The sequence below is a fragment of the Salvelinus sp. IW2-2015 genome, linkage group LG27, assembly GCF_002910315.2.
Source record: "Salvelinus sp. IW2-2015 linkage group LG27, ASM291031v2, whole genome shotgun sequence".
In the NCBI taxonomy this organism is placed as follows: Eukaryota; Metazoa; Chordata; class Actinopteri; order Salmoniformes; family Salmonidae; genus Salvelinus; species Salvelinus sp. IW2-2015.
In genome coordinates this window covers 16537122-16560615 of record NC_036867.1, presented here as the reverse complement: position 1 = coordinate 16560615, position 23494 = coordinate 16537122, and the positions used below count along the sequence as shown (strand labels likewise).

General features: G+C 42.2%; 1 protein-coding gene across 1 annotated transcript in view; it reads right to left on the bottom strand.

Moving 5' to 3' along the window:
- The window catches only part of malrd1 (MAM and LDL receptor class A domain containing 1), a 118782-nt gene that overhangs the window by 23033 nt on the left and 72255 nt on the right, over window positions 1–23494 (bottom strand). Inside the window, exons 22-24 of the mRNA XM_070435448.1 lie at window positions 6553–6736; window positions 975–1103; window positions 584–745 (exon numbers count right to left, since the gene is read on the bottom strand). Of these exons, the coding sequence (XP_070291549.1) occupies window positions 584–745; window positions 975–1103; window positions 6553–6736 (475 nt within the window). The remainder of the gene's footprint in view (window positions 1–583; window positions 746–974; window positions 1104–6552; window positions 6737–23494) is intronic.

Sequence of the window (23494 nt, the reverse complement as noted above, 5' to 3'; positions counted from 1 at the left end):
TCAGGGGGCGGTTCATCTGTTCTGTTATATTGTTAACATACGTTCAGGTTGAACACTGACAGTTTGGTAGCTTTAACGAAGTTCCATAAAAGCCAATGCAATCCCAATGTTGGGATATTTACCACTTTGTTACAATATGTAAATAATGATGTTACTAATATAACATTAGAATATATAAGGTATAAAAAGTATTGAATAGAAAATTGAAATTTGCACTGTACCAACTTAACGTGATGATCAAGAATGACATTTACTCTCCTGGGTGGCAAAAAATAACTATCTGAAAGCCACACCCCTAATAAGCCATGCCTCCTGTAAATAACATTGCATTAAAAAGACCCAGCTGCTGGGTCAGCCCAGCATGAAAGTGATATATCTCAATTGATGGTTAAATTAACCCATGTTTGGGTAATCCCAACAACCCAACATGTTGGGTTATTCACGCAACCCAACTGGCTGGGTCAAAATAACCCAGCGTGTGTTCTGTCCAATATTTACCCAGCGCTGGGTTAACAAATTTTAACCCAGCTTTTTTCAGAGCGTGGTCAGTAAAATATCAATGTCCAAGGAGGGCAGTACTGACCAGGGCTGTGGTCAAATGGGGGTCCAGTTCCTGGGGTGTCTCTCCTCTGACCAATCCTCCAGTCAAGGTCATCATCAGGGTCCTGAGTCAGCTGGCAGATCTCCTCCCACATGTCCTTTGGCATGTCAAAGTTACAGGCACCTGGTAGGCCTACAATGTGGCCTGGGAGCGAGAGAGAGATTGGGAAGAGGGAGGAAGAGCGAGACAGCGAGAAAGAGAGAAAGACAGAGAGGGCAAAGAAATAGCAAAGTTGCAGATGACTCCTTAATAGCTCTCTATTGTATAGTTCAGTACTCCCTAGTTCTGGTCCAGGGCGTTACCTGCGGCTTGCTGACGCTGAGCCATCAGCAAGCCGCACGTAACGCCCTGGACCAGAGCTAGCTCTACTCACCACAGTCTACCTCATCCGACTCGTCTGCACAGTCGGCCTTGCTGTCACACACCAGGTGGGACTCGATGCAATCACCGCTCTGGCAAACAAAGTCTGTGACCGCCGGACATGACGCTGGCACCATTGCACCTGGACCACACACAGACACACAAACACGCGTGCACACGTTCAAACCATACACTGATGTCTTTCATCATAACAAGAAAGCCTTTGCTGTTTCCGCTGTTAGAGGCTGTTTCTGCTGTGAGCCAACTACCAAGCTGAACGAACAACCCCCCATAGTGGATCAAAAGACAATGTTCCTGAATAAGAATCAGAGAGTGTGTGCTGAGATGAGGTGACGCTCTGGATGACAGTGTTCTCAAGGTGTGTGCCAGAGAATTTGAGCAGCTAGGAAGCCTACAGAGCAACGCACACACCTCTGTGTTAAATTCAGGACCGGTTACACAACAAGAAACTAGGACTACAATCAAAGTATCCTCCTGCAGCTCAGCCACTTGTTTGAGAAGAGGGAGTACAGAACACGAGAGATGGGGATCAGGTGGATCAGAGGTGTGTGTGTATGTCAAAGGTGCTTGTACAAAGTATTGACTCAGGGGTGTGAATATCTATGTAAATTAGATATTTCCGTAATTTAGATTTCAATAAATTTGCAAAGATTTCCCCCCCCCAAAATGTACTTTGTCATTACGGGGTATTGTGTGTTGATGGATGCAAATTAGTGTATTTTTTATTCATTTTGAACTCTGAAACACAACAAAATGTGGAATAAGTCAAGGGTATGAATACTTTCTGATGGCACTGTAAATTACAGAGTGAAAGGAAGTGTGTACAGAATAAAAATATTCAAAAACATAACTCCTGTTTGCATTAAGGTACGAAAGTAATACTCATGGTGGTGGCTAAATCATGTTATGGGTATGCTTGTCATCGGCAAGGACTAGGGAGTTTTTTAGGATAAAAATAAATAATAGAGCGAAGTACAGGCAAAATCCTAGAGGACAACCTGGTTCTATTTGTTTTCCAACAGACACTGGGAGACAAATTCACTTTCAGCACGACAATAACCTAAAACACAAGGCCAAATATACACTGGAGTTGCTTACCAAGATGACGTTGAATGTTCCTGAGTGGCCTAGTTACAGACATAAATCGTCTTGAAAATCTATGGGAAGTATTGAAAATGGTTGTCTAGCAATGGTCAACAACCAACTTGACAGCGCTTAAAGAGTTTAAAAAATAATAAATGGGCAAATATTGTACAATCCAGGTGTGCAAAACTCTTAGAGATTTATCCCAACAGACTCACAGCTGTAATCGCTGCCAAAGGTGATTCTAACATGTTTTGACTCAGGAGGTTGAATACATATCTAATCAATATTAGTGTGTTATTTTTCATAAATCTTTAAAAAAATTATAATATGTTTTTCCATTTTGACATTACAGAGTATTCTGTGTAGATAAGAAAAAGGGCAAATAAATCAATTTTAAGCGCAATTTGTAACACAACAAAATGTGGAAAAAGTCGAGGAGTGTGAATACTGTCTGAAGGCACCTCCATCAAGGCTACAGAAACAAGAAAAAAAAACAGTTGCACGTTGATAAGCAAAGACAAACCTGACTATTTTAATTCAACGTCTATAGAACCTGAAAAATGAGAGTATGAGCAATTTGAGAGCAGACTGGGTTTGAGTTAATAAAGCTTGTTTGATGAAAGTGTGTGTGTCTGTGTGTTGGAGGGAGCATTGCAGGGGTCTGGACAGTTGCCACACATTGCAAAGCCCTCTGCCAGCCCCTGCTTAATGTAAGGTTGATCTAATGTGGAATACCTATCTGTAGCAGAGCCTCCTAATAAAAAGCAATGGCGTTACAACAGGGTTGTATTCAGTAGGAACCAAACGGAAGCAAGCTGAAATGGGGAAGGACCTACTTGAATATACTACTACACTATTCTCTTGGTTACACTATTCTCTTGGTTATACTACTGCACTATTCTCTTGGTTATACTACTACACTATTCTCTTGGTTATACTACTACACTATTCTCTTGAGTGTATTTCTACTACTACACTATTATCTTGGTTATACTACTACACTATTCTCTTGGTTATACTACTACAACTATTCTCTTGGTTATACTACTACACTATTATCTTGGTTATACTACTACACTATTATCTTGGTTATACTACTACACTATTCTCTTGGTATACTACTACACTATTCTCTTGGTTATACTACTACACTATTATCTTGGTTATACTACTACACTATTCTCTTGGTTATACTACTACACTATTCTCTTGGTTATACTACTACACTATTATCTTGGTTATACTACTACACTATTCTCTTGGTTATACTAACTAAGCACTATTCTCTTGGTTATACTACTACACTATTATCTTGGTTATACTACTACACTATATCTTGGTAACTACTACACTATTATCTTAGTATACTACTACACTATTTCTCTTAGTATACTACTACACTATTCTATTGGTTATACTGCTACACTATTCTCTTAGTTATACTACTACACTATTATCTTGGTTATACTACTGCACTATTCTCTTGTTATACTACTACACTATTCTCTTGGTTATACTCACTACACCATCCTATTGGTTATTACTACTACACTATCCTATTGGTTATTACTACTACACTATTATCTTGGTTATACTACTACACTATTCTCTTGGTTATACTACTACACTATTCTCTTGGTTATACTACTACACTATTATCTTTTCCCCATATCAATACTACTAAATAACTGATTTAATCTGAGAAAATGAAGCTGTTTTGATGTTGGTTTTGACGATGTGTCTGGTGGTGGGGGGTGTTACAGATTCAAGCAGGTGGCTTATATTCCTCACACAGCAGCCAGTGTGTTGAGTGTGTCAGACTGTCAAATTTCTCCATTGCCAAGATCATCCAACCACCTAACAGGTGTGGCGTGTCAAGAAGCTGATTAAACAGCCTGATCATTACACAGGTGCACCTTGTGTTTGGGACAATAAAAGGCCACTCTAAAATGTGTAATTTTGTAACACAACACAATGCCTCAGATGTCTCAAGTTTTGAGGGAGCGTGCAATTGGAATGCTGACTGCAGGAATGTCCACCAGAGCTGTTGCCAGAGAATTGCATGGTCATTTCTCTAACATATGCCGCCTCCAACGTCGTTTTAGAGAATTTGTCAGTACGTTCAACCAGCCTCATAACCGCAGACCATGTGTATGACATTGGGAGGGCAAGCGGTTTGGTGATGTTAACGTTGTAAATTCTCGCCCATGGTGGAGGTCGGGTTATGGTATGGGAAGGCATAAGCTATGGACAACGAACACATATGCGTTTTGCATTTGGCAATTTGAATGCACCATAACCATTTTTTAAGGTACACTACACTACATGACCAAAGGTATGTGGACACTTGTATGTGGACACCTGTATGCAGGTGGGCTCCCGAGTGGTACAGCGGTCTAAGACACTGCATTACCTGGTTCAAATCCAGGCTGCATCACATCCGGCCGGGGCAGGCTGTCATTGTAAATAAGAATGTGTTCTTAACTGACTTGCCTAGTTTAAATAAAGGTTAAATTAAATACATTTAATAAAAAGGTGGCCACAAAAGTATGTGGACACCTGCTCATTGAGCATCTCAGTCCAAAATCATGGGCATTAATGTGGAGTTGGTCCCCCCTTTGCTGCTATAACAGCCTCCACTCTTCTGGGAAGGCTTTCCACTAGATGTTGGAACATTGCTGCAGGGACTTGCTTTCTTTCAGCCACAAGCGCATTAGTGAGGTTGGGCACTGATGTTGGGCGATAGGCCTGGCTCGCAGTCGGCATTCCAATTCATCTCAAAGGTCTTCGATGGGGTTGAGGTCAGGGCTCTGTGCAGGCCAGTCAAGTTCTTACACACCGATCTCGACAAACCATTTCTGTATGGACCTCGCTTTGTGCATGGGGGCATTGTTATGCTGAAACAGGAAAGGGCCTTCCCCAAACTGTTGCCACAAAGTTGGAAGCACAGAATTGTCTAGAATGTCATTGTATGATGTATCGTTAAGATTTCCATTCGCTGGAACTAAGGGGCCTAGCCTCGAACCATGAAAAACAGCCCCAGACCATTATTCCATCCTCTATCACACTTTAGTGTTGGCACTACACATTTGAGCAGGTAGCGTTCTCCTGGCATCCGCTAAACCCAGATTTGTCCGTCGGACTACCAGATGGTTAAGCGTGAATCATCACTCCAGAGAATGCGTTTCCACTGCTCCAGAGTCCAATGGTGGCGAGCTTTACACCACTCCAGCCTGGTGATTTTGCGAGCAGCTTGTGTGCAGCAGCTTGGCCATGGAAACCCATTTCATGAAGCTCCCTGACGAACAGTTCTTGTGTTGACAGGCGATTTTTACGCACTTCAGCACTCAGCAGTGCTGTTCTGTGAGCTTGTGTGGCACTTCAGCTGAGCCGTTGTTGCTCCTAGACGTCTCTAATTCACAATAACAACACTTACAGTTGACCAGGGCAGCTCTATCAGGGCAGAAATTTGACGAACTGACTTTTTGGAATGGTGGCATCCTATGACGGTGCCACGTTGAAATGAGCTCTTCAGTAAGGCCATTTTACTGCCAATGTTTGTCTGTGGAGATTGCATGGTTGTGTGCTTGATTTATACACCTGTCAGCAATGGGTGTGGCTGAAATACTTCTGTATTTATAGTGTATCTACCTAGATAGTTATTTCTTGATTAGATTTGTTTTATTATTTGAGGATTTGTATTGTATTTGCAAGACATTCTACTGCACTGTTGGAGCTAGTAACATAAGCATTTTGCTACACCTGCCATAACACCTGCAAATATGTGTACGCTTTCCAATACATCTTGATTTTATTTGATTTGAAGAGAGATGCGCATTTAAACGCTGCTGGACTACTTGAATGTCTTTTATCCACATTATTAAAAGTGAATCTAGCCTCAGGTGCTAGTCTGGGCTTTTGTTGCTTTTCTCTACAGATTTCAATGGGTTCAACTCCAATTTCAAGGCATAGAATCTGACATGACTTAAAACGAATTCAATTTATTTTCATGCCAGGGAATTATATATTTATTTCCACGTTGTCAGAGGATCCCGGGAGCTTCGTAGGAACTAACCAATGAACTTCTGTTCACTTCTAATTAACTTGTACATTTTAATCCCTGATTCTTGGGGTAATGGTTTTTAGAGTCATGTTCTGTGTCCAGAACATCTTCAAAGACAAGACTAGAGCGAGCCTTTCCAAGAGAAAGTTACATTGTGCATTGCAGAACTGTGTCAGTACCAAGAGTAACTCTAGGAGTAACTCCTAGCACAAGGAGTAACAAATCCAATCCTGATAGGAGGTTCCCGAGAAAGACAGTACACACCTGACGTGTGTACTAACATACAGTATAAGACAGAGCTGAATACTAGATATATAAAGATGTGATATAAGTCCTGATGAGACTGAGGCTGTCCTAATATGGACGCCGTAGAACCTGTTATACAGTATACGTTCACGTTGTGGATGCATGGCTCACTTACTGGGGTCACAGTCTGTGAACTGGAGGTCATCCAGTGCAGCCCCTCCGCTCACGTCTCTGGAGCGTATCCCCTCGAAGATCAATTCAAAGTTCCTCAACTTCCGCAGGGGAACTTCCGCCCGGTTCCACTCCTCCCCCTGGTTCCCCGTCTTGTTCCACACCTCCGTCACCCCATTGTTCTCAGTCTGTGGAGAGGTGGAGAGGTCAGGCGTAGAGAGGTCAAACACAATGTTCCATAGCATACATTGGTACGCTGTCCATATTAAGTACTCCTGCTGAGGCTGTCATAATATGGACGCTGTACATCGATTATTCTACCGCAAGGCTCTCCAACCCTGTTCCTGGAGAGCTACCTTCCCGGAGGTTTTCGCTCCAACCCTAATCTCGCACACCTGATTCGAATAATTAGCTGGTTGATAAGCTGAATCAGGTTAGTTACAACTGGGGTTGAAACAAAAACCTACAGGAGGGTAGTTCGCCAGGAACAGGGTTTGAGAGCCCTGTTCTATAACCTATATACTGTATATAAATGACCTACTCTGAGTCATTCAAAAGTGATTTATATGAAAATATACAGCACTGCTGATTATTCTGTAATGTAATCATACAGAGCCCAGATCATTCAATCACATACAGTATGGAGGAGTACAGAATATGAGGTCGCATTGAATTGAGGACGAGTTATGGAACGGTTTCCGCCGCTGAGTAGCACGGAGGTCATTTAAGAAGAGTCATTATAGTCACATTAGCATAACATCACAGTAATAAATGCTCTTGCCCTTAGACCTCCTATTAAATCTGTAACGGGCCGGTTCTCTCCCAGGCTGAGTCTCAAATCGCACCCTATTCCATAGGGCTCTGGTCAAAAGTAGTCTGCCATTTAAGGAATAGGGTGCCATTTGGGACTCAACCCCAGTCATCTTTAATGTATTAGACTCATGCCACATATGGAACAGATTAAAAGCCAGGCCAAATGGCATTAGTTGGTAAATCCTTTCTGTCTTTTCCCATGGCACTGCAGAGGCACTGAATGATATCTAATAAAGCTGACATTATGAATGCGACTTAGAGCGGGGTACTGTATATCACGACAGGCTAGATGATCAGGTTTTGAACATAATGCTGTGGAGTTGCAGTTGGACACCTCCCCAGTCAAATCAGGCAAAATGTCATTAAACATGCTAATGTTAGTTTAGGGACAAGAGGTTTTCCTCATACCCTACGTTATAATAGGTGAAGTGTTCAGGAAAATCTCTTGGCCCTAGTTATTCTGTCTTAATGAACTATGTTAGATTATAGATACATTAGTATTTGTTGTTTCTTATATTTGCTCCACCCACACAGTAATAAAGAAAATTCCATTCAGTTGTCCAAGCAGGCCTAATTACGCTTATGGGCCTATTTCTTCGTCCCTCTGCGATTAAAGGGGTAATTTGGGATTCAGTGGTCACTCCACTTAAAACTCAACAAAAATCGATATACTAATCCTATATTACCCCTTTAATGCAGTAGGATTGATGCATATCAAAGTAGTGTAGTGGATGTATACAGTACGCTGTATCAATTATGTAGTACAATAGAGAACTCATGCACAAAGTAGCCAACACATCGCAAAGCAACATAGCCTAGTTTTAGGGTCAAGTAGCAAGAGAGGGCCGTTCTCAACTGGTTGTGCCACCTGGTCTTAGAGCTTTCAGTATTCTTCTGTACGTAAATCCGAGGCACTCCATTTAGTATGATATTTTCCGTTTGGTATGGTTACATAAAACAGATGGTTACTTAAAGGCAAAAACGAAAGGAGGGTGGTTGTTCGGGGTAGATGGTTGGGCGTATAATGTGAACGTCTAGCAACCAAAAGGTTGCGAGTTTGAATCTCATCACGGACAACTAGCATTTTACCTAATGAGCAACTTTTCAACTACTTGCTACTTTTTAGCTACTTTGCAACTACTTAGTATGTTAGCAAACCCTTCCCCCAACCCTAACCATTTAAGCTAACTCTTCACCTAACCCTAACCTGAATCCTTTTAGCCAACCCTTCCCTTAACCCTAACCTTAACTCTTTAACCTAACTCCTAAACTTAACCCTAACCTCTAGCCTAGCTAACGTTAGCAAGCCAGCTAACATTAGCCACCTAGCTAGAATTCAAACTGAGCAATCAGTGTCAAACTGAGCAATTGGGGGAGAAGGGCCTTGGTCAGGGAGGTGACCAAGAACCCGATGGTCAGTCTGACAAAGCTCCAGAGTTCCTCTGTGGAGATGCGAGAACCTTTCAGAAGGACAACCATCTCTGTAGCACTCCACCAATCAGGCCTTTATGGTAGAGTGGCCAGACAGAAGCCACTCTTCAGTAAAAGGCACAGGATCGAGGGAAAGATGAACAGAGCAAAGTATAGAGAGATGGAGAGACCTGAAAATAGCTGTGCAACAACGCTCCCGATCCAACCTGACAGAGCTTGAGAGGATCTGCAGAGAATAATGGGAGAAACTCCCCAAATACAGGTTTGCCAAGCTTGAAGCGTCATACCCAAGAAGACTCAAGGCTGTAATCGCTCCCAAAAGTTGCTTCAACAAAGTACTGAGTAAAGGGTCTGAATACTTATGCAAATGTGATAGTTTTTTTGTTTTTTATAAATTTAACCAGTGTTTACTTTGTCATACTGGGATATTGTGTGTAGATTAAAACAATTAGGTTAGGTTGTAGCATGGACCATCTTAAAGAACGACATCGGTAGCCAGTAGAGTAGGTGGGAAAGACATTTCAGCTTATGAAATCAACCAGTTAATGCTAACTAAGGCAACAATGGGTATTTGGTATTTTGGTATTTTATTAGGGTCCCCATTAGCTGTTGCAAAAGCAGCAGCTACTCTTCCTGGGGTCCACCTTAAACAAGAAACATAATACAGAATGACATAATACAGAACATCAATAGACAAGAACAGAACTACATTTAAAAAAATGAAAGGCACACATAGCCTACATATCAATGCATACACACAAACACACAAACTAAGGCGTTGTGCCGCGAGGTGTTGCTTTATTGTCACGAATCCTGCCGAAGATGGTGCCTCTTCCTATTCGGCCGCGCTCGGCGGTCGTCGTCGCTGGCCTACTAGCTGCCACCGATCCCCTTTTCTGTTTCATTTAGTGTTGTCTGATTAGTTGCACCTGTTTCTTGTTTAGGTTTTGGTTTTGGGCTATTTAAACCCGATAGGCCCGCCGGCTTTTGTGCGGGCTTGTTTTTCTGTTATTTGCTGTGTGTGATTTCTGTGGATGTTATTTTTTCCCGAACCGTTTCGTCGTGTTGTTTTGGACTGGGTATTTTTGCACCCGTGTGTGTGGCGTTGACCGCCACTGTTGCTTTGGGAATAAACTATCCCCGTATCTACTACCCTGCTCTCTGCGCCTGACTCCTCCACTCACTACGTCTAGAAGTACATGACATTTATCTGTTTTTTTAAACCAGGTTTGCTGTTTATTTGAGAAATATGAGATGGAAGGAAGTTCCATGCAATTAGGGCTCTATATAATACTGTACGCTTTCTTGAAATTGTTCTGGATTTGGGGACTGTGAAAAGTCCCTTGGTGGCATGTCTGGTGGGATAAGTGTGTGTGTCAGAGCTGTGTGTAAATTGACTATGCAAACAAGTTGGGATTTTCAACACATTGATGTTTCTTATAAAAAGAAGAAGTGATGCAGTCAGTCTCTCCTCAACTCAAGAGAGACTGGCATGCATAGTATTTATATCAGCCCTCTGATTACAATTAAGAGCAAAATGTGCCGCTCTGCTCTGGGTATGCAAACCAGTTATTGAAAAAGTTTGGTCCGATGTCTTGGTTGAATCTTTGCCTTGCACAATACAGTCATCACGCACTGTTTCAACAAAAAAAACGTCCCAATTTAATGTTATCTGCAGAGTAGGCCTACAACGGCAGATTGATATCATGATGATTTGTGTCAATCCAGAGGGCATTTGTTTAGCAAACTCTGCCATCACAAGTGCACTGTAAGCCAGGAGTCGGCAAAAGGTGGCCTGAGGACCAAAACCGGACAGTGAGTGATTTTATTTAGGCACACCAAAAGTTTTAAACAATATTTTATTTATTATTTTACAAAAGTATATGGACACCCCTTCAAATTAGTGGATTTGGCTATTTCAGCCACACCCGTTGCTGATAGGTGTATCAAATCAAGCACACAGCCATGCAATCTCCATATACAAACATTGGCAGTAGAATGGCCTTACTGAAGAACTCAGTGACTTTCAACATGGCACCGTCATAGGATGCCACTTTTCCAACAAGTCAGTTCGTCAAATGTCTGCCTTGCTAGAGCTGCCCCGGTCAACTGTAAGTGCTGTTATTGTGAAGTGGAAACGTCTAGAAGCAACAACAGCTCAGCCGCGAAGTGGTACGCCACACAAGCTCACATAGTGCGTAAAAATCGTCTGTCCTCGTTTGCAACACAAACTACCTTGAGAAACAACATCAGCACAATAACTGTTCGTCGAGAGCTTCATGAAATGGGTATCCATGGCCGAGCAGCCGCACACAAGCCTAAGATCACCATGCGCAATACCAAGCTTCCGCTGGGGTGGTGTAAAGCTTGCCGACATTGGAACGCAGAGGCTGTACAGTAACATGCTATACATGACGTCAGAGCTCAGGTTTCCGCTTCACATCGCTGTATGGGTTTTGACTGACATCCTTATAAACTTGAGCACCGTGTGTCACAAGAAGATGCCCCCATCCCTTCTGCTAATTGGGCAACTTTTGCATATTTGTTGCGGTCAGAGTGAGGGAAATGCTGTAAATTGAGAGGAGTCAATGTGTTCTGAAAGATTAGACGTTGGAGAATTATAATAAATACCACTTTGATGTCATACAAGCAAACCACACATCCAAATGTGCACTTCACATTTCCATATTTGAAAACTTATCCCACTGGGCACACACTGGTTGAATTAACGTTTTTTCCAAGTCATTTCAATGAAATTAAGCAGAAACAACGTGGAATAGACGTTGAATTGACTTCTCTGCCAGTGGGATGTAATTTACTATGATTGCTATGTTTAATGTACAGATACAAGGATGACATGGGTTATACCCTGGGTTGTCCTGAACAGAACGAGTCTATGTTTTTGGTATTGTGAAGAACATTTGCCACGGAACACACACTCATGACTCCATTCTACGTGCATCAAAATTACATCATCTGTTTGTCTGATAAGCCTGATCAAATCAAATTTTATTTGTCACATGCGTCGAACACAACAGGTGTAGACCTTACAGTGAAATGCTTACTTACAAGCCCTTAACCAACAATGCAATTTTAAGAAAAAAAAGAAAGGAAAAAGACATAAAGTAACAAATAATTAAAGAGCAGCTGTACTGGTACAGAGTCAATGTGCGGGGGCACCGGTTAGTCGAGGTAATTGAGGTAATATTTACATGTGGGTAGAGTTATTAAAGTGAATTATGCATAGATAATAACAGAGAGTAGCAGCAGCGTAAAAGGGGGGGGGTGGCAATTCAAGTAGTCTGGGTAGCCATTTGATTAGATGTTCAGGAGTCTTATGGCTTGGGGGTAGAAGCTGTTTAGAAACCTCTTAGACCTAGACTTTGTGCGCCAGCACTGCTTGCCGTGCGGTAGCAGAGAGAACAGTCTATGACTAGGGTGGCTGGAGTCTCTGACAATTTTATAGGCTTTCTGGATGGCAGGAAGCTTGGCCCCGGTGATGTACTGGGCCATACACACTACCCTCTGTAGTGCCTTGCGGTCGGAGGCAGAGCAGTTGCCATACCAGACGGTGATGCAACCAGTCAGGATGCTCTCAATGGTGCAGCTGTAGAACCTTTTGAGGTTCTGAGGACCCAAGACAAATCTTTTCAGTCTCCTGAGGGGGAATAGGTTTTGTCATGCCATCTTCAAGACTGTCTTGGTGTAATTGGACCATGTTAGTTTGTTGGTGATGTGGACACGAAGGAACTTGAAGCTCTCAACCTGCTCCACTACAGCCCCGTCGATGAGAATGGGGGCGTTTCCTGAAGTCCACAATCATCTCCTTTGTCTTGATCACGTTGAGGGAGAGGTTGTTGTCCTGGCACCACACGGCCAGGTCTCTGACCTCCTCCCTATAGGCTTTCTCGTTGTTGTCGGTGATCAGGCCTACCACTGTTGTGTCATCTGCAAACTTAATGATGGTGTTGGAGTCGTGCCTGGCCGCGCAGTCATGAGTGAACAGGGAGTACAGGAGGGGACTGAGCACGCACCACTGAGGGTCTCCTATATTTGGGGCGACAGGTAGCCTAGTGGTTAGAGCGTTGGGCCAGTAACCGAAAGTGGCGGCGGACTATATATTTTTGTAAATAACAGTTGGTGCACAATATATAAGGTAGTCTCGAGGTTTTGCTCGCCTGAGGTAGAGTACCTCATGATAAGCTGTATATCACACTATCTACCAAGAGAGTTTTCATCTGTTTTTTCGTAGCTGTCTACATGCCACCACAGACTGATGTTGGCACTAAGACCGCACTGAATGAGCTGTATTCCACCATAAGCAAACAGGAAAACGCTCATGGAGAGACAGCGCTCCTAGTAGCCGGGGACTTAAATGCAGGGATACTGAAATCAATATTAAATTCACATACTTTTTGCACCCTGCACTGTGAATGTTTACACGGTGTGTTCAATAAAACATGAAAACATATAATTGTTAGTTTAAGCAGACTGTGTTTGTCTATTGTTGTGACTTAGATGAAGATAAGATCACATTTTATAGATCACATTTTACAGGTACCCCCTGTACAGTATATAGCCTCGTTATTGTTATTTTATTGTGTTACTTTTTATTATTTTTTACTTTAGTTTATTTGGTAAATATTTTCTTAACTCTTCTTAAACTGCACTGTTGGTTAAGGGCTTGTAATTAAGCATTTCACGGTAAGATCTACACTTGTTGTATTCGGTGCATGTGACAAATAAAGTTTGATTTGATTTGAGAGGGATGATGTGGGAGAGTGGATGGGGACTGAGGAGGGGAACGGTCGGGGTAATCTTTGTATGCATTTCATTGATTGTTTTTGTACCTGCAATCCCCCCATAAAACAATTTAAACGTTACAAATGAATAAAAAGTTGGTGACAAATGTTTTTTTAATTGTGTGATGGTGGGGATACAGAATATGGATTTAACTATCCGTTTCCCATAACATTTCATGATTCACATAATCAGATCATTTAAAATGTAGGCTGTAACACACAAAAAACATTTTTTATCGTGTGATGGTGGGGACGCAGGGCTGTGTTCCAAACAAACAACTACAAGTGTGCTTGCTTCATTTCCCCAATGGCAAAGCTAGGAGAGGTCAAAAAAGCACCTTATAGTTGAAGGCTCTTTCCTTAAGTCATAAAAGTGCATTGAAATTACATAGGAACTGTGCACAGTTTGGAGACGTGTGTGGCCACTTGGAGACACCAGTTAGACCTCTCACTCAAACCCTTGTAATCATTTAAATACACATAAAATCAACAGTGTAATGTTTGGATTCAGTCTTGTTTAATCTCCAGTGTTCCAGTTTGGCAAAAGTAGAGTATACCCACTTTTCCAGGCACCATCACAGTACTGGTTGGACTGAAGCAAAAACACAATATACTGTATCACCTCCCAGTTTGCTGCCAAACCACCTAATCGTGGACTAATTGGAACACGAGTGAGGATAAAGTGGTATGGACTGAATTGTCGTCTCTGATTGAGACAGAGGGAATATAGATTTTTAGAGGTCTGGGCCGATGGTGTGGGGACTGAGGATAGAGCTCTCAGTTGTCACACGCAAATGGAGATCCACCTGCCCCCCACTTTCTGGGTAAGTCTCTAAGAGCTTTGCACACCTGGATTGTACAATATTTGTCAATTTTTTCGTTTTAAAATTCTTCAGGCTCTGTCAAGTTGGTTGTTGATCAATGCTAGACCGACATTTTTAAGTCTTGCCATAGATTGTCAAGCCGATTTAAGTCAAAACTGTAACTAGGCCACTCAACTTGTAACTAGGCCACTCAACAATGTTGTCTTGGTAAGAAACTCCAGCCTTGTGTTTTAGGTAATTTTTTGCAGTATTACTTTAGTGCCTTGTTGCAAACAGGATGCATGTTTTGGAATATTTTTTTAAATCAGGGATTTAAACTGTTTTAGATCCCTGAGCAGTTTCCTTCGACTCCGGCAATGGAGTTAGGAAGGACGCCTGTATCTTCTTTGTGTCTGGGTGTATTGATACACCATCCAAAGTGTAATGAATAACTGCAACATGCTCAAAGGAATATTCAATGTGTGTGTTTCTTTTACCCATCAATCAATATGTGCCCTTCATTGCGAACAATTGGAAAACTCTGGTCTTTGTGGTTGAATCTGTGCTTGAAATTCACTGCTCGACTGAGGGACCTTACAGATCATTGTATGTGTGAGGTACAGAGATGAGACAGTCCTTCAAAAATCATGTTAAACATTATTATTGCACACAGAGTCCATGCAACCTATTATGTGAGTTCTTAAGCACATTTTTACTGAACTTATTTAGGCCTGCCATAACAAAAGGGTTGAATACTTATCGACTCAAGACATTTCAGCTTTTCATTTTTAATACATTTGTAAGCATTTCTAAAAACATATTTCCACTTTGACATTATGGGGTATCGTGTGTAGATCAGTGACACAAAATCTCAATTTAATCCATTTTAAATGTAGGCTGTAACACAACAAAATGTGGAAAAAGTCAAGAGGTGTGAATACTTCCTGAAGGCACTGTAGTGCAGTACTTTCGACCAGAGTCCTATGGACCCCGGTCAAAATTAGTGCACTATATAGCGAGTGGAGTGCCATTTGGGACGAGGCCACTTTCTCAAACACTGTGACAGGGAATGATAAGAAACAATATTATTAAAAAGCTCCTCAGACAGATTAGGTTAATGGATACCTTGGCTGGTTAGTTCAAAAAGTATGTAAGTGGTGGAGAATATGGATTTAACTATCCGTTTCCCATAAAATGTCATGATTCATATAATCAGATAATTTTTTATGGTGTTCTCTTATCCTGTCTTTTTCTGTCACAGCCGTATGAATATCTTGTGGTTCAGGTTATTGCTGGCCATTCTTATAGCACTTTATACTTGTACCTGAATACGGGTTGAAAATGGCAGATTTTGGCACTGATAAATACCTTCATTGGAACACAGTGGCTGTACAGTAAAATGCTATACATGACGTCAGACCTCAGGCTCTGCGCTACACAGCGCTGTATGGGTTTTGACTGACAGCCGTTCTGACCTTGAGCACTGCGCGGGGACAAGAAGTTGCCCCCATCCCTCCCGCTAATTGGAAACTTTTGTAAATGTTTAGTTGACTGGGTGAGTGAAATGCTGTAAATGTATTTGTAAAGATGAGCCGTTGAGGATTATAATAAATACCGCTTTGATGTCATATAAGCAAGCCATACACCCGTGAGTCCAAATGTGCACTTCACATTGTTTGTCTACTGTGAAGAAAACCGGGGGCACAATTGTCCCAGCGTCGTCTGGGTTAGAGGAGGGTTTGGCCTGGAGGGCTTTGGCTCATCGCGCTCTAGCAACTCGTGGCGGGCTGGGCGCCTGCAGGCTGACTTCGGTTGTCAGTTAAACGGTGTTTCCTCCGACATGTCGGTGCAGCTTGCTTCCGGGTTACACGGGCGGGTGTTAGGAAGCACGGTTTGTCTGTTCACGTTTTGGAGGACGCATGACTCGACCTTTGCTTCTCCCGAGGCCGTCTGGGAGTTGCAGTGATGAGACAAGATCATAATCACAAAATTGCGGAGAAAAAGGGGGTAAAAAAAAAAGTACATTGAAATGACTTAGTTAATGTGCACACTTTGGAGAGGTGTGCAGCCACTTGGAGACACCAGTTAGTCCTCTCACTTAAACCCTTGTACTTTCTTTAGTCTTATATTGCAAATTTTTCAGGAATATTCTTATCATGTTAATGAATGTATCCAGAGTATTTTCAGATTTCGTTATCAACAAATGTGGCAAAAGGTACAGTAAATGTAAAATGTACATAGAATCAACAGTGTAACGTTTGGATTCAGTCTCGTGTCAGGTGAACTGTTGTTCCCTCACCTTTGGTCTAACAATTTTCCCATCATCTACAAACTGTTCCCTTTCAATTGCTACCACGGTTATGCATTTTCATATTTCTTCTGTAAGAAACATTTTAATTTACCCCTATCCATATTGGCCAACTCCCAACGAGTGTAAAGGGTTAAGATACATGTCTCACCTATGATATGTGGTTTATGGTCAGGGACAGAGGTAAGCTCAGCAATTTACTGTAGCTTCATGGTTACCAAATCTTTGCCAAGGGCCTTAGTTTACATAGCCATTGCAATGAAAGAGTCTGGGCCTAATCTACTCAAAACAGAGGACAGGCAATGTCATGTTATACTCTGCAGTTTAAAAGTATATTAAAATGCACCCTAGGCTGAGCCATGCACAGTCTGTGTCCTCTCCACCAGCCTGCTGTTTGCCAATGGAGTCCTTGCTAGAAATAATCTTGTTACGGCGAATGTAAAAGATGAATAGCCAATTTTACCACATGATTTATCCAGATTTGTGTGTGTGATATAGAAAGGGAGCTCCATCCATAAAACTAGTCTCGGTGTGGTGGCTGACTGGTGGATCATACCGGCATAGCTCATATTTGATGTCTCAATGCGATATCTATCGAGGCACATCAGATACATTTCAGAGTTCATTCAAAAGAGTTCCCAGTCGCCACAGCGCAACCCGCAAAATCCACTATGCATAACGAGGCCAGGTAGACATTTACATAAATGTATCATTGGCATCATTTGATCACATTTGATGACAGTCGCAGTAGCCTAAACGGACAGGGGAAAGTTGCAATCGCCATTAAAATCTCCCTAATAACGTACTATTATATTAAATGTCCTGCTAAGCTGAAATCCCATTTATATTCATGGGCTTTTCATTTTACGGGGCTGCTGGCAGCTGTTTGGTTGTCGGCTCACCTTCAAATCAGAGTGCATTATGTTTTTTTCTGTTCTCTGTTTGAGGATTAAGTGATTGAGAGAAATGTGTCACCGTGTTTCTATCTTATACCATACCTCCTAACAGCTCAGATTCAAATGCTGCATCCCAAATGGCAACCCATTCCCTACATAGTGCCCTACTTTTGACCCATAGGACTCTGGCCAAAATTAATGCACTACGTTTGGGACAGGCCCAGTGTCACAGACTGCCTAGAGTATTTCTGTTCCCTCCCGGTGGGCTGAGCCATTGATAGAGAAGTCTGATCAGGACTGATTGCTGTCACGCCCTGATCTGTTTCACCTGTCCTTGTGCTTGTCTCCACGCCCCCTCCAGGTGTCGCCCATATTCTCCACTTATCCCCTGGGTATTTTTACTTGTGTTTTCTGTCTGTCTGTGCCAGTTTGTCTTGTTTGTTCAAGCCTACCAGTGTTTTGTGTCTCAGCGCCTGCTTTTTCCAGTCTCGCTTTTCTTTTCTTGCCCTCCTGGTTTTGACCCCTGCCTGTCCTGACTCCGAGCCCGCCTGCCTGCCATCCTGTACCTTTGCCCCCTTTCTGGATTACCGACCTCTGCCTGCCCTGAGCCTGCCTGCCATCCTGTACCTTCGCCCTTTCTCTGGATTACCGACCTCTGCCTGACCTGACCCTGGGCCTGCCTGCCGTCCTGTACCTTGGCCCCTTCTCTGGATTACCGACCTCTGCCTGCCCTGAGCCTGCCTGCCATCCTGTACCTTTGCCCTTTCTCTGGATTACCGACCTCTGCCTGACCTGACCCTGGGCCTGCCTGCCGTCCTGTACCTTGGCCCCACTACTCTGGATTATCGACCCCTGCCTGCCTTGACCTGTCGTTTGCCTGCCCCTGTTACAATAAACATTGTTACTTCCACACAGTCTGCACTTGGGACTTACCTTAAACCTAATAGATTGCTCAGAAATGACCCATCCTGATATGAATAGACAGCTCTACGGAATAGAAATTACAGTGCCTTCAGAAAGTATTCACACCCCTTGACTTTTCCCACATTTTGTTGTGTTAGATTAATATGGATTTAAATGTTTTTGTCCAATCTACACAAAATACTCTGTCAATGTATACAAAAACATTCTAACATTTGTAAAATAATATATATATAAAAAAACAATGCTATATCTTGATTAAAAACATTCATCCCCTTTCTGGGTAAGTCTAAGAGCTTTGCACACCTGGATTGTACAATATTTGCACATTCTTCTTCAAATTCTTCAAGCTCTGTCAAGTTGGTTGTTTAATCATTGCTAGACAGCCATTTTCAAGTCTTGCCACAGATTTTCAAGCCGATTTAAGTCAAAACTGTAACTAGGCAACTCAAGAACATTCAATGTTGTCTTGGTAAGCAACTCCAGTATATATTTGGCCTTGTGTTTTAGGTTATTGTCCTGCTCAATGGTGAATTTGTCTCCCAGTGTCTGTTGGAAAGCAGACTGAACCAGGTTTTCCTCTAGGATTTTGCCTCTGCTTAGCGCTATTCCATTTATTTGTATCCTAAAAAAACTCCCTAGTGTTTGCTGATGACAATAATACCCATAACATGATGCAACTACCACCATACTTGAAAATATGAAGAGCGGTACTCAGTGATGTGTTATGTTGGATTTGCCCCAAACATAACGCTTTGTATTCAGGACATAAAGTTTTAGGTAATTTTTTACAGTTTTACTTTAGTGCCTTGTTGCGAACAGGATGCATGTTTTGGAATATTTTTATTCTGTTCAGGCTTCTTTCTTTTCTCTCTGTCATTTAGGTTAGTATTGTGGAGTAACTCCAATGTTGTTGATCCATCCTTAGTTTTCTTCCATCACAACCATTAAACTCTGTAACTGTGTTAAAGTCAGCATTGGCTTCATGGTTTCCTTCCTCTCCGACAACTTTGTAGTTACTGGGTGTATTGATACATCATCCAAAGTGTAATTCAGAACTTCACCATGCTCAAAGGGATATTCAATGTCTGCTTTTTAAATGTTTTGCTCATCTACTAATAGGTGCCCTTCTTTGCGAGGTGTAGGAAAACCTCCCCGTGTCACCCTGATCTGTTTCACCTGTCTTTGTGCTTGTCTTCACCCCCTCCAGGTCTCGCCCATCTTCCCCATTATCCACAGTGTATTTACACTTGTGTTCTCTGTTTGTCTGTTGCCAGTTCGTCTTGTCAGGTCTTACCAGCGTGGTTTCCCTTCTCCCTGCTTTCTCAAGTTCTGTTTCCCTGGTTCTGACCATTCTGCCTACTCTGATCCTGGGCCTGCCTGCTGTTCTTTACCTGCCTGACTCTGACCCGATAAAGAACCTCTGCCTGTCCTGACCCCGAGCCTGTCTGCTGTTCTGCACCTTATTGAATCTGACCTGGATTACGGACCTCTCCCTGCGTTTGACCTGTCTTTTGCCTGCCCCCTGTTTGGGTCAGTAAACATCTGTGACTCTACCTGTCTGCATCTGGGTCTTCTCTGCATCTGATACCCTGGTCTTTGTGGTTTAAACTGTGTTTGAAATTCTCTACTCGACTGCGGGACCTTACAGATAATTGTATGCGTGGGGTACAAAAAATGAGGTAGTCATTAAAAAAATCATGTTAACACTATTGCACACAGAGACCGTGCAACCTATTATGTGACTTGTTAAGCACAATTTTACTCCTGAACTGATTTAGGCTTGCAAGAACAAAGGGGTAATAGCAAGACATTTCAGCTCATTTTAAATGAATTTGTAAAAAAATCTAAAAACATAATTCCACTTTGACATTATGGGGTATTGTGTGTAGGCCAGTGACACAAAATCACAATTGAATACATTTTAAATTCAGGCCGTAACAGAACAAAATGTGGAACAAGTCAACCGTGTTGATCATTTCTGAAGGCACTGTAAATTCAGAGGAAAAGTGTTTAGTGATTAAGGCCAGGTATATGCAGTTCACCCTCCTACCTACCCATCAAGGACTCCTGAGTCATAATTGCAGTTCAGTTAGTTCCCTTTGTTCTGCAAACACCTTTGAAGACCACCTCTCTGTTCATATTACACTGTGTCCTTCAGAATGGCTTAGGCCATTACCTAAGTTTTAATGTCACATGCACAAGTACAGTTAAATGCCTTTCTTGCAAAGTCACAGCCCAACAATGCAATAATCAATAACAATGCATTAGTAAAAGGGAAAAAAACACACCAAAAAATAATAAGAAATACACACAGTAATTAAGCATACTATTTAAAGGAAATATTTAAAAACTGAGTTCCAATACTATATTTACATGTGCAGGGATACTGAAGTGATGGAGGTACAGTACCAGTCAAAAGTTTGGACAGACTTACCTCATTCAAGGGTTTTTCATATTTTCTACATTGTAGAATAATAGTGAAGACATTAAAACTATGAAATAACACACATGGAATCATGTAGTAACCAAAAAAAGTGTTAAACCATTCAATATATATTTCTTCAAAGTAGCCACCCTTTGCCTTGACAGTGTTGCACACTCTTGGCATTCTCTCAACCAGCTTCACCTGGAATGCTTTTCCAACAGTCTTGAAGGAGTTCCCACATATGCTGAGCACTTGTTGGCTACCTTTCCTTCACTCTGAGGTCCAACTCATCCCAAACCATCTCAAATGGGTTGAGGTTGGGTGATTGTGGAGGCCAAGTCATCTGATGCAGCCACCTATCACTCTCCTTCTTGGTCAAATAGCCCTTACACAGCCTGGAGGTGTGTTTTGGGTCATTGTCCTGTTGAAAAACAAATGATAGTCCCACTAAGCTCAAACCAGATGGGATGGCGTATCGCTGCAGAATGCTGTGATAGCCATGCTAGTTAAGTGTGCCTTGAATTCTAAATAAAAAATTGGCAGTGTCAACACCAAAGCACCCCCACACCATCACACTTCCTCCTCCATGCTGTGGAAATCATCCATTCACCTACTCTGCGTCTCACAAAGACACGACGGTTGGAACCAAAAATCGCAAATTTGGACTCATCAGACCAAAGGACATATTTCCACCGGTCTAATGTCCATTGCTCGTGTTTCTTGGCCCAAGCAAGTCTCTTATTATTGGTGTCCTTTAGTAGTGGTTTCTTTGCAGCAATTCGATCATGAAGGCCTGATTCACGCAATCTCCTCTGAACACTTGATGTTGAGACGTGTCTGCTACTTGAACTCCGAAGCATTTATTTGGGCTGCAATTTTTGAGGCTGGTAACTCTAATGAACTTATCCTCTGCAGCAGAGGTAACTCTGGGTCTTCCTTAACTGTGGCGGGCAATTTTGTCATAGCGCTTGTTGGTTTTTGTGACTGCACTTGAAGAAACGGTCAAAGTTCTTGACATTTTCCGCATTGACTGACCTTCATGTCTTAAAGTAATGATGGACTGTTGTTTCTCTTTGCTTATTGGAGCTCTTCTTGCCATAATATGGACTTGGTCTTTTACCAAATAGGGCTATCTCTGTATACCCCCCCCTACCTTGTCACAACACAACTGATTGGCTCAAACGCATTAAGAAGGAAAGAAATTCCTCAATTTAACTTGACAAAGCACACCTGTTAATTGAAATGCATTCCAGGTGACWACCTCATGAAGCTGGTTGAGAAAATGCCAAGAGTGTGCAAAGTTGTCATCAAGGCAAAGGGTGGCTACTTTGAAGAATCTCAAATATAAAATATATTTAGACTTGTTTAACACTTTTTTGGTTACTACATGATTACATATGTTTTATTTCATAGTTTATGTCTTTACTATTATTCTACAATGTGAAAAATTAAGAAAAACCCTTGAATAGGTAGGTGTTTCCAAACTTTTGACTGGTACTGTTTAGAGTTAAGGTGACTAGGCTACAGGATACAAGATAAACAGAGTAGCAGCAGCTTGTATGTGAGTGTGTGTGCAAGTGTGTAGAGTCAGTATAAATGTATGTGCATATTATGTGTGAGTGAGCAAATGATGAAGTGAGTGTTTGTGTGTGTGTTGGAGTGACAGTGGGTGTAACATCCGGCGCCGGAAAGAGATGGCCGCCTCGCTTCGCGTTCCTTGGAAAATATGCAGTATTTTGCTTTTTTATGTGTTATTTCTTACATCGGTACCCCAGGTAATCTTAGGTTTCATTACATACAGTCGGGAGGAACTACTGAATATACGATTAACGTCAACTCATCATRGTTCCTACCAGGAATATGACTTTCCCGAAACGGATCCAGTGTTTTGCCTTCCACCCAATACAATGGATCTGATCCCAGCCGGCGACCCTGTGCGACGCCGTAAAAGGGGGAAAACGAGCCGGGTCCGTGGTCAGGCTTCGGAGACGGGCACATCGCCTCCACTCCCTAGCATACTACTCGCCAATGTCCAGTCTCTTGACAATAAGGTTGATGAAACTCGAGCACGGGTAGCATTCCAGAGAGACATCAGGGATTGCAACGTGCTCTGCTTCACGGAAACATGGCTAACTCAAGAGACGCTAACGGAGTCGGTGCAGCCAGGCTGGTTTCTTCATGCATCGCGCCGACAGAAACAAACACTTTCTGGTAAGAAGAGGGGCGGGGGGTATGCCTTATGATTAACGAGACGTGGTGTGATCATCATAACAACACACAGGAACTCAGTCATTCTGTTCACCTGATCTAGAACTCCTCACAATCAAATGCGACCGCATTATCTACCAAGGAATTCTCTTCAATCAAATCACAGCCGTATATATCCCCCCAAGCAGACACATCGATGGCCTGAACAAACTTTATCTGACTCTTTGTAAACTGGAAACCACACACCTGAGGCTGCATTCATCGTAGCTGGGGATTTAACAAGGCTAATCAAAAACAAAACTCCCTAAATTCTATCAGCATATCGATTGTGCTACC